General features: G+C 41.8%; 1 protein-coding gene across 1 annotated transcript in view; it reads left to right on the top strand.

Annotated features, from left to right (window-relative positions):
* The first annotated feature begins 6,134 nt into the window (after positions 1-6,134).
* The window catches only part of SLC1A1 (solute carrier family 1 member 1), a 72,184-nt gene continuing 62,564 nt past the window's right edge, over positions 6,135-15,754 (top strand). The window contains exon 1 of the mRNA XM_045840888.1: positions 6,135-6,610. Coding sequence (XP_045696844.1) covers positions 6,520-6,610 — 91 coding nt within the window. The 5' untranslated portion in view covers positions 6,135-6,519. The remainder of the gene's footprint in view (positions 6,611-15,754) is intronic.

Below are 15,754 nucleotides of genomic sequence, written 5' to 3'. Positions count from 1 at the left end.
CTACATCCCAGATTGCTCTATCCAGCAAAGCTTTCATTTAGAATGGAAGGACAGATAAAGTGCTTCTCCGATAAGGTCAAGTTAAAGGAGTTTATCATCACCAAGCCCTTATTTTATGAAATGTTAAAGGGGCTTATCTAAGAAAAAAAGATAAAGAAAAAAATGGATAAAAGGATAATGGAAAAAAGGATAATGAGAATAAACTAAAAAAAAAAGAAAAAACATGTATAGTAAAAGGACAGCAAACTCACAATTATTAACAACCACATCTAAAGCAAAACCAAAAGAAACTAAGCAAACAACTAGAACAGGAACAGAACCACAGAAATGGAGATCACATGGAGGGTTAGCAACAGGGGAGTAGGAGGAGGAGAGAGGGGGAAAAGGTACAGAGAATAAGTAGCATAGATTGTAGATTGAAAATAGACAGGGGGAGGGTAAGAATAGCATGGGAAATGTAGGGGCTAAAGAATTTATAAGTATGACACATGGACATGACTGAAGGGGGGATATGGGTGGAAGAGGGTGTATGGGGTGGAGGGGAGTGAAGGGGGAAAATGGGACAACTGTAATAGCATAATCAATAAAATATATTAAAAAAATAAAAATACAAAAATAAAAATAAATCTACAGCTGTAAAGATGTATTCTGTGCTTTCTCTTGGCTTCCTTTGGAGCAGGGCATTTATTCACATCCTCAGAGCCTACCTCTGCCTGACCACACTCCCCTGCCACATCTGCATTTATGTGGTTGCATCCTAGGTTGGCAGGAGTCGTTCTGGGAGGAAGCCTCCTACTGGGGAGTAGGAGACAGAAGTGTCACCCCCTTTTCTCTTACATCCCCTTTCCTGGAAGAACGCTGGAGAAAGAAAAGAATCAGTACCTCTTCTCCTCTCCCTTTCTTCTTTCCACCATTCCCTTGACCAGGAAGTGCTGAGTTTCACTTCTATTCCCCTATGTCTTAATCTCCAGTGGCAATAGGGTGACAGCTGCTGTAGGTAAAGGAGTGTTTTTCGTACACTACAGGAGAGTTCTGTGAGATGAGTCTTCCATGCTGGGATTTTGATATTCTCATGGCAAGATGAAAGAACATGGAATGTTCTTTCTCATGATAACCATCTTTCCTGCTATCCAATCCTAGATAGCATGCCAAGGTGGAATGATAGTACATTTTTTAAAAATTCCTACTGTAACAAATCCTAATGTCCCAAAGCAAACAGCCTGTTCTCAAAAAGGCAAAGGGAAAACAGCACATTAACATTTATATGACTATCTTTAGGCTCATGCACCCATGTACACACACATGCACACAGAGACCATTATAATTAAAATATACCTATTTAAAGTTTTGTATTTTTCAGTATACAAATAAATCACTACATCCTCATCATAAAAAAACCAACCCACCGGTATTTTATAACTTACTTTTGGATTCCAATACATAGTTGTATATAAGTATTTACCATTTTCTCATGTAATTCAATATTCTGTTAAAATATGCTTTTCAACCCCTGAACACTGTTCATTGGCCAGTGTATTTTTATAGTCAAACTTTAGCCAATCCATCTTACTAGACAGTTAAGTTGTTTCCAGCTGAGCTGGGATAAGCAGCCCTTTGGTATTTTTTTGGTATAAATTTCTAGAGATAGGGTGGTTGAAAGAATACAAACACTTTTGATGAAAAAGTGTGACAAAATGTCTAATTATCCCCAGGAAAGTCATAGCATTTTTAGGATCACCAGCAGTGTGTGGCATTTCCTATCTCTTCACACCTTCTCCAAGTTTACAACCTATGATGTTAAAATTATGAATTTTATAATTGTGAATTTTAGAACATTTTATGTTAAAATATATTTATTCAGCTGGTAAGCAAATATTGGTTTAAATTTTCATTTTGTTGAGTACTAGTGAGACTGAAAATTTTTTCATATGTTTCAAATATGTATTGACCATTTGTGTTTATTACTTCAAATAGTATTTTCAGGTGAGGAAACTAAGGTTTGAGAGGTTAAATGACTTGTTCAAGGACACACAGCTTCTATGAAGTAGATAACTTTTTTTCATATTCTAAAACAAAATGGGATTGTTCTTTAGTCTTTCAGATTGAGCAATAATGCCAATGGAGCAAAGTTCTGTTGAATCCAAGAGTTTAAGGACTAATATGTAACTAATATCTAACTAATATCTAACTAATATGTAAGTCTCTTTTGGCCAAATCATCTTTATAAAATATTGCTTGGAGAATTATTATGAAGATTTAATTAACTACAGTTTTTTTACTCTTTATAAGTCTGAGATAAATTAAATCCAGATCAAGACTGGAGGACAAAGAAGAAATTTCTAAAAAGGGTGTCTGAATATGCTGACGGCATCCTTCTTACCGTCCATTGGGCTTAAGTGGTCGCACAGCTGTAGATGCTGAAGGAGACCCTGCTACCCCGTGACCTCCTTCTCCCATTACCACAGCACAAAGACAAAGCAACCGACTGAGGATGTTTTGGGATGGTAGACTATAACCAGCAAACTACCTCTAGAGATAATGCTCAGAAGCTGATGTCTTACTTTTTGTCACTGAATGTCTTTAAAAAAATTTTTTTATTGTATTTTTCTTTCATCTCTATCCTAATTGATATGTAAAGCCAGGCTGTCACCTGCTGGCTTAACCTTGTGTGGCAAAGTCAAAGATTCCTTTCTTTAATAACGAACAAAAGAGTTCATGAGTCAACAATTTTTTAAAAAGAATAACAATAAAGGAAATGCCAGTTACTGAAATGTTAAAAACAAACAAACAACAACAACAAAAAACACTTACCAAATGTACTCTACCAAGAATTGACCAAAGGTCTATCTCAGCAAGATGAAGGAATTTGAGGGACCAGGAAAAAGGTAGATGTTAACATTCTATTGGGGCGGGGGGCACGGGGATCCTAAAAATTCTTTCTACCTGGCTTAAAATTCTTATACCAGGACAGTAAAGTCCCCCTGAACCCCAGAACTGAGTGCTAAGATCCCCTCAGGATGAGAGAAATGCCTCTTAACACATGTCCAATTTGAGATCATTTGTGGCCATGACTATCGCAGGCCAAGAGTGTAAAAGAATGGAATTTAAGCACTAGAGGTCTCTACTCTATCTCTTCCCCAAAGTGATGCTTTCTATAACATTTACTGAGAAATCACATAGAATTAGGTGCCAGTAGCAGCCATGAAGACAGAAATTCGAGGCTTCAATCACTGCCCCGTAAAATGCACGCAGTTCCACTGGAACACAGCATGGTAGGATACCTGAGTGTCTCCTGAATATGATGGCTGGATTCTTGAAGAGCTTGCATAAAGTAATATTCACGTAACTCAGGCATAATTTTGCCATAACAATTCTGTATTCATTCCTCATATAAGAGGTAGTAGTTTAAGGTGCAGATTTGTGCATTTAGCTTGAGACAGTCTAAGCCTTGTCCAATCCTTGCTCTTCCTTTTATTAATGAAGAGAATCTAAGCATCTTACTTAACCTCTTTTTGCCTCAGATTCCGCAACTATAAAATGAAGGTGATAATACACAGTATCTCATTTGACTGATTCTTCAAAAAGCCCCATGAGGTAGCAATCAATAGTCATTAAGTTTTGTTGAGATCAAATGAGTTAATATGTATAAAGTGGTTTTAAAAAGTGCCTAGCATGTGATAAGTGCATTAGAACTATTGGTTATTACTTTTTTTATTACCAGCTAAAGCAGAACAGCCATGTAGCAATAGCATAAATGCAGTTTATAATTCACTTGGCCCACACACTTTGAACTTTTGAGACACTTAAGTTTTATTTTCAATTTAGGAGACTTTCATTATTTCAAAATAAGTGTATATATTTAGACTTTATCTTTTAATATTGCATTATTTTAAATTTGCATAATTAAATAAGCATGAAACAAGTATGCACTATATGGACTTTTGTTATGAATGTGCAATAGATTTAGGGTTCATTGAAATTCTAAAAAGCAATTACTATCAATCAATGTTGATCTTGTACTTCTGAAGTTGTTCAGGGTGTGTATACAACAGGCAAGCAAAAAGAGGGAGGGAGTTAGAAGATGCCTGCCCAGGTTGACTCCAACTAAAACTAGTGATAGTACTTCCTGTGCATCAGGTTCTGGTCTAAGTCTATTATACACAATTCTTACAATAACCCCATAAGATAAATACTATTAATGCCCCCACTTTACAGGTATAGAAACTGACAGACACAAAAATTAAGCAGCTTGCCCAAGGTCACTCAGCTAGAAATTGGTGCTACTAAGATTTAAACCTACATATTCTACCACCAAAACCCAAGCGTAATTGTCTTACTACACCTCAAAAAATTGATGTAAAAAGTTCATTTTAAGTTCTTCCAATTTTTTCCTCTCTTTAGGGTCTATTTATTTCTTAAATGCTGCTCTACCCACAACTGTAATGGGCATGGGTATGCTAAATAAACATTTTGGCAAATACAGAAAGCAAAAAGAATCAAACGTATTATTACCAAAGACAACCATTGTTAAAATTTTGGTGTATTTCCTTCTAGACTTTTTTCTAAGTTCATGGTTTTGTTTTATATGTTTGTTTTGCATAGTTGTGAACAAATTGTATATACAATTTTAATCTTTTAATTTAATCTTTTCCCCCCATAATGTTATAATGTGCTAGCCTATTCTATTAGAAATTTCATAACCTTCTTTTATACAGGTTGCACAGTGTACTGTTGCATGGGAGTTCCATAATATATTTACTATTCCTTTCATGTTGGACATCTGAGTACTTCTAGTTTTTTTTTTTTGCTGTGAGATGAATATCTTTGTTTCCTCTTTTTTGATAGTTTCCCTTTTCCTGACTTTTCTTCATATCTTTCTCAGCACACAGCGACCTTGATATCCCTCTATCCTCCCTTCTCTCAAAACTTAATTCCTGGAAAGGAGCTGATAAACTCATTCATAGCCAAGGGTGTACAACCTTTTGACCTCTCTGGGCCACCATGGAAAAAGAGTTGTCTTAGGCCTCACATTAAATACACAAACACTAACAAAAACAAAAACAAAATCTCATAATATTTTAAGTAAATTTACGATTTTGTTGGGCCACATTCATAGCCATCCTGGGCTGTGGGTTGGACACCCTTGGTCCATAATTCATTTATTATCTCTTCTAAGATACTTGGTATCAGTTAAGCCAAAGTAATGGTGGAGTTTTAGTCACCAGAAAATCTAGCTGGTGAGATCCTCCAACCTCCCCGATGAGAGAGTAGGCTCCACAATAGCAAAAAAATCAAGGTTACTCAATGTTAGTAAATCTAAAGAGAAGGCAAAGAGAAGGTGCAAAGGTGGTGATGTGGTGAAAAAAGGACATTATTTGTGTAAATAATGGTAAGAAAACTGGGTAACATAGAAGAAAATTAGAAAATTCACTCTGCCGTGCATTGTATATTTGGTACCACTTACCTAGTTTCTCCCACCTCTCCTGTTTGCCTTTCCAATGCATTTGGCCTTAGAGAAGGGCCTGCCCACTTCCTCCTCACAATCACTTGGTCAGGATCTCAGTCCTGATTACTCTGCCAAGTCTCCCAGTTTTGGGGCTTTTGTCAGCCACAGAGCCATTCCCAAAGAGCAGAAGTGAAGTTCTAAGAGGGCCCATTCCAAGCCATATGTCCACAGAGGATCTTGTTGGACCTTCACCTCCTGCTACTCAACGAGGAGAGTTAATAATCCCTGGGGTGAAGGGAGGCGAGATGGTTAGAGGCCTTGAGTGAAAGTTCACAAAGTCCTGTACTGCCCTCCCCGCCAGAACTCTTTCCCTTCTCTTCGATGCTACGTGGGGAAGCAAAGAGAACCCAAAGCAGACCTCAGTTTTCCCCCAACTCTCCCCACCCGAAAGAGTACCACGTCCTGCGGTGACGCGCGGGGAATGGCTAGTGTGGAGAAAGGGGAGGGGAAGAGTTGTGCAGAGTTAAAGGCCAAACCAAAAGGATCAGTGGCTCCGCCCTCTCTGGATTACAGAGAGGAGGAAACCCCAATTCCTGCGAAATTCCTGGCCAGGGAGTGGGGGAGGGGGGAAAGGCGAGACACTCCTAGAGAAGGGTGGGGCGGGGCACAGGGTTCCCGGAGTCGCTGCCCTAGCTTTAGACTCAGCGCTGGGCGCGCTCCCACGCCTGTTCCACCGTGACCGCAGGCGCTCCAGACAGGCACCTGCCCGCCTCCCAGCCCTCGTAGCTGCTCCCTCCTTTCTCGCTGGTTGGCACGCGCGCCGTATAGCGCAGCAGCGGCAGGAGGAGCCCGGCGCGCTTGCCACGCGTATTCATCGAGCAGAAAGCGCTGCGCGCAGTCTCAGGTGGCAGCGGCGGCGGTGACAGCGGCTGTGACAGCACCCTCTCCCCAACGCTCCTGCATCCCGCCTGCACTGCGCTGCGGAACCGCCGCCCGCCGGTCCTCAGGGCCCGACACGCCCGGCCAAGTACCCCTCACCGCCGCCACCTCGGCGCCAAGCCCAACCACCCGCCATGAGGAAAGTGGCAAGGAAGGGATGCGACTTCAAGCGCTTCCTAAAGAATAACTGGCTGCTGCTTTCCACCGTCGCCGCGGTGGTGCTAGGTGAGTGGAGCTGCGGATGGGCCACGCGCGCGCACCCTCACGCGCGGCCGGAGCCCAGGCCGCGTGCAGGGGGTTTCAAGAGTGGGCCAGGCGTTGGCATATCCAGTGATCGGGTTCCTCGGCGCCTCCTCGGCGTTGGACTCCATGCGGTAGCTTCCCCTCAAGGGTATTGTTTTGTGCATGCCAAGAACAAAGCTCTTCCGGAACTCTCCAATGGGTGCTCCACGAGCTGCGGGTTCCTGCTTTACCCAAAATGATTAAAAGGGTTTGGAAGGGGGAAAGGGAAGCAAGTAGCTTTCAATTCTTCCTGTGTGGAAGCAACCGTGGTTTAATTTATTTTTTTTTAATTACACCTGCTCTCCAATTTTTGGCGTGAACCACGCTGCCCGGACAGAGCTTGTGGATTACAGTTCTCATTTGGACTGCAAGAGGCACCTTAGCCTCAGGGATGGCCAGGGCAGTAGGATGGGGGCGTTGCCCTTCAACTCCGTAGGCAGTGCCTGAAAAGGTTCCTTCCCAGGCAGCAAGCACCGACTGCCTGCACTAGGCTCACATTCGTGCTAAATTCAGAGGTCACGGGGGTAGGGAGAAGAGACCTAGGAGAACCCAGATTTCTCCCTTTCACACCCTGCCAATGTATGGAGATAGCCTTCCTGAACTTCCTTGCTCCCCGCTTTGTTTTTCTATTGAAAATTATTTTTAAGTCATGTTTGCTTGTTTTTCAACAAAAATGTATTTAAGTGATTCACTCCTGACAGATCACAAGACTAGGTGGATGTCTGAGCCATTGCTCAGAGGTATGAGTTCTTCCTGTTTAGATTATGAATTTCTGCCAGTTTGTCTCTTTCACAACTTGGGCTCTGGAATGCTCCTCTTTGGGTTGGAGCTTTGTCTGTCTCCTTTATGCTGTAAGTTCACACAAGTGAGGACACAAAGCAGGTGAGACTCCTTCAAAGTCCCCGCTTCCATTTGGAAACAGAAGCTGGGTTTGCTGGGGGGAGATTGGGGAAAGCTTGCTCCTCTCCCAACCTCATGCACCTGCTGCTTCTGCATCTCAAAATATTTGGTGTTGCCTTCCCCGCCTTTTAATTCCCCAGATTTGCTCCTCCAGAACCTTGTGCAAAGTGAAGTCAGGTTTCTAGTAAATAAATAACATTCTTGAATTGCCTTAGTAGAGGCCATTTCTGAGAGGAAAGGAGAGAAGTGGAGAACCAAGTCTTGACCGCTGACCTCTACTGTATCTGCCTGTAGAATGGCCAAGTGGCCTAGAGTGTTTTTAGGGAATATTTATCTTGCTTAAATGTTTAAATGGCAGATACTACAAGGAAAGTGATTTGATTTCCCTGCAGCTGAATAGATAAGATGTCCTTCATTGTATTCCTTGTGATAAGAGTCCGGAGTTAATGTTAAGTCTCAGTTTAAGAACAGTTTTGGGGGGTCAGTAATCCTAGGCTAGCATTTTCCTCTCGATTTCCTGTGGAAGTGGAATCCTGCCTTTTCAGCCATCAATTCTCCAGAGATAGAGAATCTCACCTGTTAACCAAGTGTTGCTGGTTTGGAAAGGATTTTGAGCAGTTGTTCCCCGGCCTTTAAAACCTGTTGCATAAAAACATCTTCGTGGTCAAGAGGGATTACATGCCTATTTTGCAGACTTCGCCTTCAGTTCTGATGGTCATTTTCCTCTAGTTTATTTTTATTTTTATTTTTTATTTACTGATTTGAGAGAGAGAGAGAGAGAAACATTGATTTGTTGCTCCACTCTTCGTGCACTCATTGGTTGATTCTTGTATGTGCCCTGACTGGGGATTGAACACATAACATTGGTGCATCAGGATGATGCTCTAACCAGCTGAGCTACCAGGCCGGAGCCTTCTTTCCTCCAGTTTTAGTGTGAGTGAGCCCAGGAGCTTGATTCAGAAAAGAAAACCAACAAATAAAAATTAAAAGCTGAAGTCTTTCTGGACAGTTGCCTCTCCAGGAGCAACATGGGAGAGTCACCTAGTGTTTCTGCTCCTGGTCTGAGAAGTGTCAAGCGTAGGCCACCCCCAGTGTGCCCATCCATCACAGGCACTTCCCAGGGTCTTCCTTTTTTCCTCCTTCTTCAGAGCACCGGGCCTGTGTGGAAGTTATGCCTGTTTGTGTAGTCTACACAAGCTCATTTGTTTAGCCAGAAGTGAAATTCCAGCTAACTTAGGGCAGTGATGCTGAGTCCATCCATAAACCCTTAGGAAGTTAAGGGTTTTCTGTATCTTAATTGATACAGAAAATTATAAACACCTTCATATAGCTTCCTTTCTGGACCTTTTAGCACATGAATCTTAAAGAAGTAAAAACTCTTAAATTTATTAACTACCCTGACAGAATGTCATCTTCTGATTACAGCCATTGAAATGTTTGGTCCCTCCTATACATCAGCAGCCCTGACACTTTAAAATATTTTGATTGTTAAAATATCACGAGGGGCATGCTGTGGCTGGTGTGGCTCAGTGGATTCAGGTCTGTGAACCAAAGGGTCGCTGGTTGGATTCCCAGTCAGGGCACACGCTTGGGTTGCAGGCCAGGTCCCCAGTAGGGGGCGCACGAGAGGCAACCACGGGATGATGTTTCCCTCTCTTTCTCCCTCCCTCTCTCTAAAAATAAATAAAATCTTTAAAAAATAAAAAATAAAAATAAATAAAATGAGGGGCAAAAGTATGAACCAGCTTAAACCCTTTGATTTTTCAAGACATAGTATGTCTTTTGTTATGTGTGAAAGTTCATTCTTTTCATGGACAAGGAGATGATAAGTGCTAAACATTTTCTCAAATTTTTATTCACAAGATGAGTTTGAATAGTTAAATAACCATCTTTGTTAATTTCTGTGAAAGCCTACAAGGTCCTAGAAATAATATCTTGGATTTCTAGATGAGAAACCTTTACTAAAATACCATTAGGAACAATTGTCATTGTTTTCATTACAATTCTTACAGGCTTTTCCCTGCTGCTGTAGTATAGTAGAATGAGCCCAGAGCCTGGAATCAGGAGTGCTGGATTTGAATTCTGATGCTGCCAGGCTCTACCATTTCAATAAATCTCTTATTCTCTGCAATCTTCAATTTCCTCATCTAGGAAATAGGGATATTTATCATTACCTCATTTGTTATTAAGGTTGGTTAATGTAATGTGAAAAACACAGTTGTGTGCCTGGCACATAATAAGCATTTGATAAATGTTATTTTAAGGTGAATCTGAATAATTTGACTCTGAGGAAGTTAATATTTTCTTGTGAAATAAAGTCTCACGATATTTCTCTGTTCTGCTTAGTGTCGGCCCTATACTACAGAGTTCAAGGTGATTCACGTGTTTTGATGACATACCCTGTCTAGGTGAATACCAGCCTCCAGAGCATTATTCATTTTTTTAAAGAATATGGAAAGTATTAATCATTTTGTCTTGTGCCCCATAGTCTGATTCTCAGTTTGTTGATCAGGCAGAAACAAAGGGAAGAATCTTTGTGTTCCAATCAGGAACTCTGTTCGAGCACAATCACTGTGTGAGAACTCTGTGCCGGAGCTCTCTGATTGAGTCCCCCAGTAAGGATCATACTGTGTGGAATGTTGGTAAAGCGTTCATGGGGTCCTCACCCTGTTCGCAGCATAAAAACTGATCTGCCTGTACAGACAGACAGGTTGTGCTTTATCTCAATCATGTGGAAAAGCTGATTTCTAGCTTATGGATTTTCAGAAAAGGAAATAGATGTCATTTACATGACAGAACTGGCAAGCTTATTGATTCTGAATAACTTTCTTTGAATAACATTCTGAATAACTTTCTAGAAATGGTTGCACCCAAGGAAGCAATCATTTTTGGATTCAGATTCCATTGTCTAAAACCAAGACCAATTCCTTTGCATTCTGAGTATATGCTTGCACCAGCCTCGTATGTGTTGAGCCGGAGCTACTATAGTGTACATCTGGCAGTGCTAATTTGATTCGGGGGGCATGCTCTCTTGCTCTATTTTTCTGTGTCTGTGAATCACCTGCACAGAGCCTTGTGTGCCACAGCGTTCAAAATGTATTTTGGTGTCCACAAAGCCCATTTGTTCTGGCAGATCCCTGGCCTGGTCCTGCTGGGCCTCTAATCAGTTCAGCCTTGGAATATACTGGCAGTAACCAGCACTTAAATCATTTGTCCATTCAACAAATATATAGTAGCCACCCACTGTGTGTCAGGGGCTGTTCTAGAGCTAGAGCATACACCTGTGAACAAATCAATAAATACTCCTGCCCTCATGGAACTTATATGCTCGAGTGGAGAGAGGTAGATAGTAACAGTAGATGGATAAAGTAGAATAGAGTATGTTAGATGATGAGAGTGCTCTAGAGCAGCATAAGGCAGGGAGTAGACTGGAGGGTGCAGTTTTAAATAGGATTATAGGGAAGACCCTGCTGAGAAAGTGACAATTGAATTAGGACTGGAAAGAGGTGAGGGAACCTGTGAGGGAACAGGTATCTGGGGAGCATCCTGGCTTGTTTGAGAAAGGGCAGCGGGTGGAGTGAGGAGAGGTGGATGAGGTGGGAGGCTGGGAGGGAGACAGCACTAGGGTGGTGTAAGTTCTTATATTGTAAGGGCTTTGACTTTTACTAGGAGAAGGGAAACCATTAAAAGTTGTTGAGCACCCTGGCTGGTGTAGCTCAGTGGATTGAGCGCAGGCTGGGAACCAAAGTGTCCCAGGTTCGATTCCCAGCCAGGGTATATATATGCCTGGGTTGCAGGCCATAACCCCCAGCAACTGCACATTGATGTTTCTCTCTCTATCTATCTCCATCTCCCTCCCTTCCCTCTCTAAAAATAAGTAAATAAAATCTTAAAAAAAAACTTGTTGAGCAGAGCAGTGACATGGTCTGGTTGTATTGGCTCTCCCTGACAGCTGCTTTGACCATAGACTGCAGAGACAAGATGGAGAAGGAGACAGTACCAGTTTAAGAGGCTAATGCAGTTAACCTATGTGTTTTACTTATTACACCCTTTTCTATGGCTAATTTCTCTCATGGCTAATGAAATCTTAGGAAATACTTCAAAAACATTTTTTTGCTACTATAGGCATTTTTGCCATTATATGGATCAGAAAACTGCGATTCTAATAATAACTGGCAGTACCAGGTTTTCCTGTTCCTCTCCTTCTCCTCCTTCAGGCTGCCTCTCCTCCTACATCTTCCTCCCCATCTCCTTGCAGACCCACCTGGGAGCCACAGTCATCCTGCTGAGTGCTGTATTGGGGTGGGGAGAAAAAGGGTTCTGTACCATGCAGTGGGACTGAGAAGGGGCAGGGATGCGCCTCCACAGGACTCTCAGAATTGCCGTGTGTGCAGTGGAGGGGCACTGCTCCAAGGGCACTTGCCAGACTGATCAGCCAGGCTGGTCTCCACTTTGGGCTCAGACCTGCCCTTACACTACTATCTATGAGGCTGCCCTGGTTTTCTTTCCACCTTAAAATTCTGCCCTTCCTACTTTCTAAGTAAGCATGTTGGTGTGACTGGAGCAGAGGGTACAATTGAGTGACGTGGAAAAAACAAAAAAGCAAGGCTGCAGAAGAGGCCAGGGGCCAGATCCTGTAGGGCCTGCAATACCATGCTGATGAGTTCGGACATGGTCCTGAGGATTAAGCTGGGCAATGACATAGCTCGAGCTGTACTTGAAAAAGATCATTGAGGTGGATGGATGTGGAAAATGGATCCAAGGAGGGCAAACGTGCAGGTGGGCAGACCCACCACGGAATTACTGTTAAGGTCCAGACAGGGAGAGATGGGGATCTCCGCTGGGCAGTACAGTGTGAGTGGAAAGGAAAAGACATTTGTGCTCCGTCTTCTGTGGGTTAACCTGCTGGGGCTTGGCTGGATGGGTCCATAGGAGAAAGAGGTGGTAACCTCTAGCAGAAGAGGGAGTCCTGGAGGGGACACCAGCTTGAAAAGAACTGATATGTTCTGCCATTGTACAGAACCAGCATCTACTTGGTATTTATTAGCCTGTAGTTAGAATACATTCTAATTTTCCTGCCTCTCATACTGACCCATAAGCCTTAGAGAGAAGGAATTCTGTGGTGCTCTCTGGGTCCCCACAGCTCCTGTCACGGTGCTGGTAGGCTCAACACATTTGTTGAATTGTTGAGTTATTTATGACCCAGGAGAGTTGGTAAAATGTCATCCTTGTTTATTGAGGGAATAAATGAGCCCAGAGTTTAACTCAAACTCCATTTCTGCCATAAATTCATTTCAGCCTCCTCTGATCTGCATCATTAAGAAAGATTAACATTTTATTTATATATATATATATATATTTTATATATATATATATATATATATATATATATATATATATATATATATATATATATATATATATATAAAGAATGTTTCTCTTTCCTTCCTCAAAACAAGATTATAGACCTCTTAGGGGCAAAAGCACTCCTATTACCCCTGGTAGGCACTAGGAAATAAAATGACTCCATAAAGTAATGGACTTGTAAAAGCTATGTAAGAAAATACATCTGATAGTTAAACTCTCTGGACCTTTGTTTCTTATAAAAAAGAAGAAGGATTTAGATTAACTAGAAGAGCAAAGAGAATTCCATTCTTGTGCCAACTCCCTGATAGGTGTGATATATTTGTTAAGAAAGGATTGAAAACAAAGTTCTGAAATTGATTGCTGATGTTGGTCAAAGGCTTAGGATCAGGAAGTAGTGGTATGTGTCCTGAGTACTTACTGTCCTTGTGTTAGTAGGTGAGTGTGAATGTGACAGTATGGATAGACCTGAAGAACAGGATGCTGAGTGAATAAGCCAGTCAGAGAAAGACAAATACCATATGATTTTACTCATATGTGGAGTCGAGTGAACAAACTGAACTAACAAGCAAAATACAGACAGACTCACAGATGGAGAGCTGGGTAACAACTATGGGGTGGGGTTAGAGGGTAGAGAAACTGAGCAAGAAGGAAAAGGACACATGGACAGGGACAATAGTGTGGTGATTGCGGGAGAGAGGAAATATCAGGGGGATAAATGGTAATGGAAAAATACAATAAAAAAAAAGAAAGAAAGAAAATCTCTTGCAGTTCCTTCTAGCTTTACGATTCCTCAGTTCATTGCTAGGAGCCAGAGGAACTCTTCCATAAGGAACAGAGGGAAGGCTAAAGGTCATTACTAGAGGATAAAATGACCTGGACATTGAGTCAGTTCTGCATTTGAAATGCTTGACCAGTGACTTGAATATAATCATGTAAATTGTATTCGGGGCTATTAACCAGGGTAATGCCCTATGTCAGTATTAGATTATTCATTAGAGTAGTAATAAGAGTTCCAATAAAGTTATGCTGTTTCCATATATATATATATATATATATATATATATGTGTATATATATATATATACACATATATATATTGTACATATCTGCTTATGTACCTTAGAAAAAAGGTCCTTTATCTGGCTTGGCCCGAGTTCCACATATTGAAGAATTAGAAAAAGAATTTTGGGCTTTGAGTGCCTAGGTCTGGTGCTTTCATCTTTGAAACCAAATCAGAACCCACCAGATTTAGGGGATCACTGCAAAGATTCTGGTTTGGGGGTGTTTTTTGTACCGATATGTGCCTCCAGTCCATCACACCAAACCGTCACATAAAATTATCTAAAACTATAAAATGAATCTTTAAAAATTATTTTAAGTGCTAGACTCTGCACATCAGAGTTGGTATATACATTCTTAATGCATCTTTTGGGAGGGCTGTATAAATGGTTCAGGTGCAGAGAAAAGGGAACGGGGTTGTGTGTGTGTGTGTGTGTGTGTGTGTGTCTGTGTTCAGTGCTCAGAAAAAAGATGGTTGTTAAATATTCAATATTTTGTTAGATGTTGCTTAACCTGAGATACATTGTTTACAGATATACAATAAAACTACAGAATTGAATTTACCCAAAATTTGAGCAACAGACAGAAGAAATAAAGGTAGCTTCAGATGAAGACAGAAGATGAAGAAAATTATTATATGCTAAATCAGGATATAGTAGAGCTCATGTAGTACCTCAGATGGGTAAAAACCCTGCATTAACCAGACAAGGTGTGAATAAATGGGATTAGGAATTGGCTGTCTGAGAGCACACGCATGCTCCTGTGAGCACTTGCTTATAAAGGGAGAGAACTTCCCACATTAATTACTTGTGAGAATTGTGAGTACTTTGAACAGAGCTGAGAATGAAAATAACTGTCCTGCAGGGAGGACATCAGTGACACGCTGGCCTGGTGCCAGGGAAGCTCTGTTCGCCTGAGGAATTGCAACTCTCCCTTTGCTGGAGATCTGGGGTCACGTGTACTATGGGGACTCGAGCACTGTCGAAGAAAATGCACTCATTTTAGATGACATTGAGTGGCCCATTTAAACTCCCCTGCAGCGGTGTCTGTTAAAGTAGCAAGTGTTGCAATGGCCTTTCCTATTTTGAATGTTAAACATACTTCTATAGCAGGCAATATTGGAGACACTACTATTAAGCCAATAATTCACTTTGGACCTATAGTTTAGCTCACAGATAGATTTAGAAGGCAGGAATTCATTATCCTGCTGAGGAAACAGCCCAAATTGCAACAAAGAGTGCCCTGTTGCAATTAGCCCGCTCCACAGTAACACCTCTGTTAATGGAAAGGAAGTGTTTCTGTGACTCACTGTTTGCCAGCAATGTTACTAACCGTGGGTTTGGACCGTTCCACTACCAGAGGTGGGGTATTCCCTTTCCAGCGAATACTCCCGCATTTTCCTACATGGATGGACCTCGTGCCGTATATCCCGGATCATTCCTCGCCCAGGCCCAGGCCCAGCTGTGTGAGCTCAAGGCAGTGGTGCCACTCAGTCAGGAGTGGAGGATGCTGTGGTTCATTTTCAACCCCAAGACCCAGACCTGGCACTCAGGAGATAAGACCCTCTTACCAGGCACTCCATGCTCAAGCTGAAGCCTTTGTTCCCAGGGTCCTTTTGGCTGCAGAGTTGCCTGACAACCAATGTCAGGCAGGACATTTGTCACAGTAGATCTTCACATGACCAGGACAGGTCCCGAAACTAGCATCATGTGACTTTCTGCTGGGTCTGCACGTGGAAGCAAGGAGAAGGCCTTTGGGACCA

The sequence above is a fragment of the Phyllostomus hastatus genome, unplaced genomic scaffold (assembly GCF_019186645.2).
Source record: "Phyllostomus hastatus isolate PE091 unplaced genomic scaffold, TTU_PhHast_1.1 phas_contig_34, whole genome shotgun sequence".
Taxonomy (NCBI): domain Eukaryota; kingdom Metazoa; phylum Chordata; class Mammalia; order Chiroptera; family Phyllostomidae; genus Phyllostomus; species Phyllostomus hastatus.
This window is presented reverse-complemented; position numbering and strand designations above follow the sequence as displayed.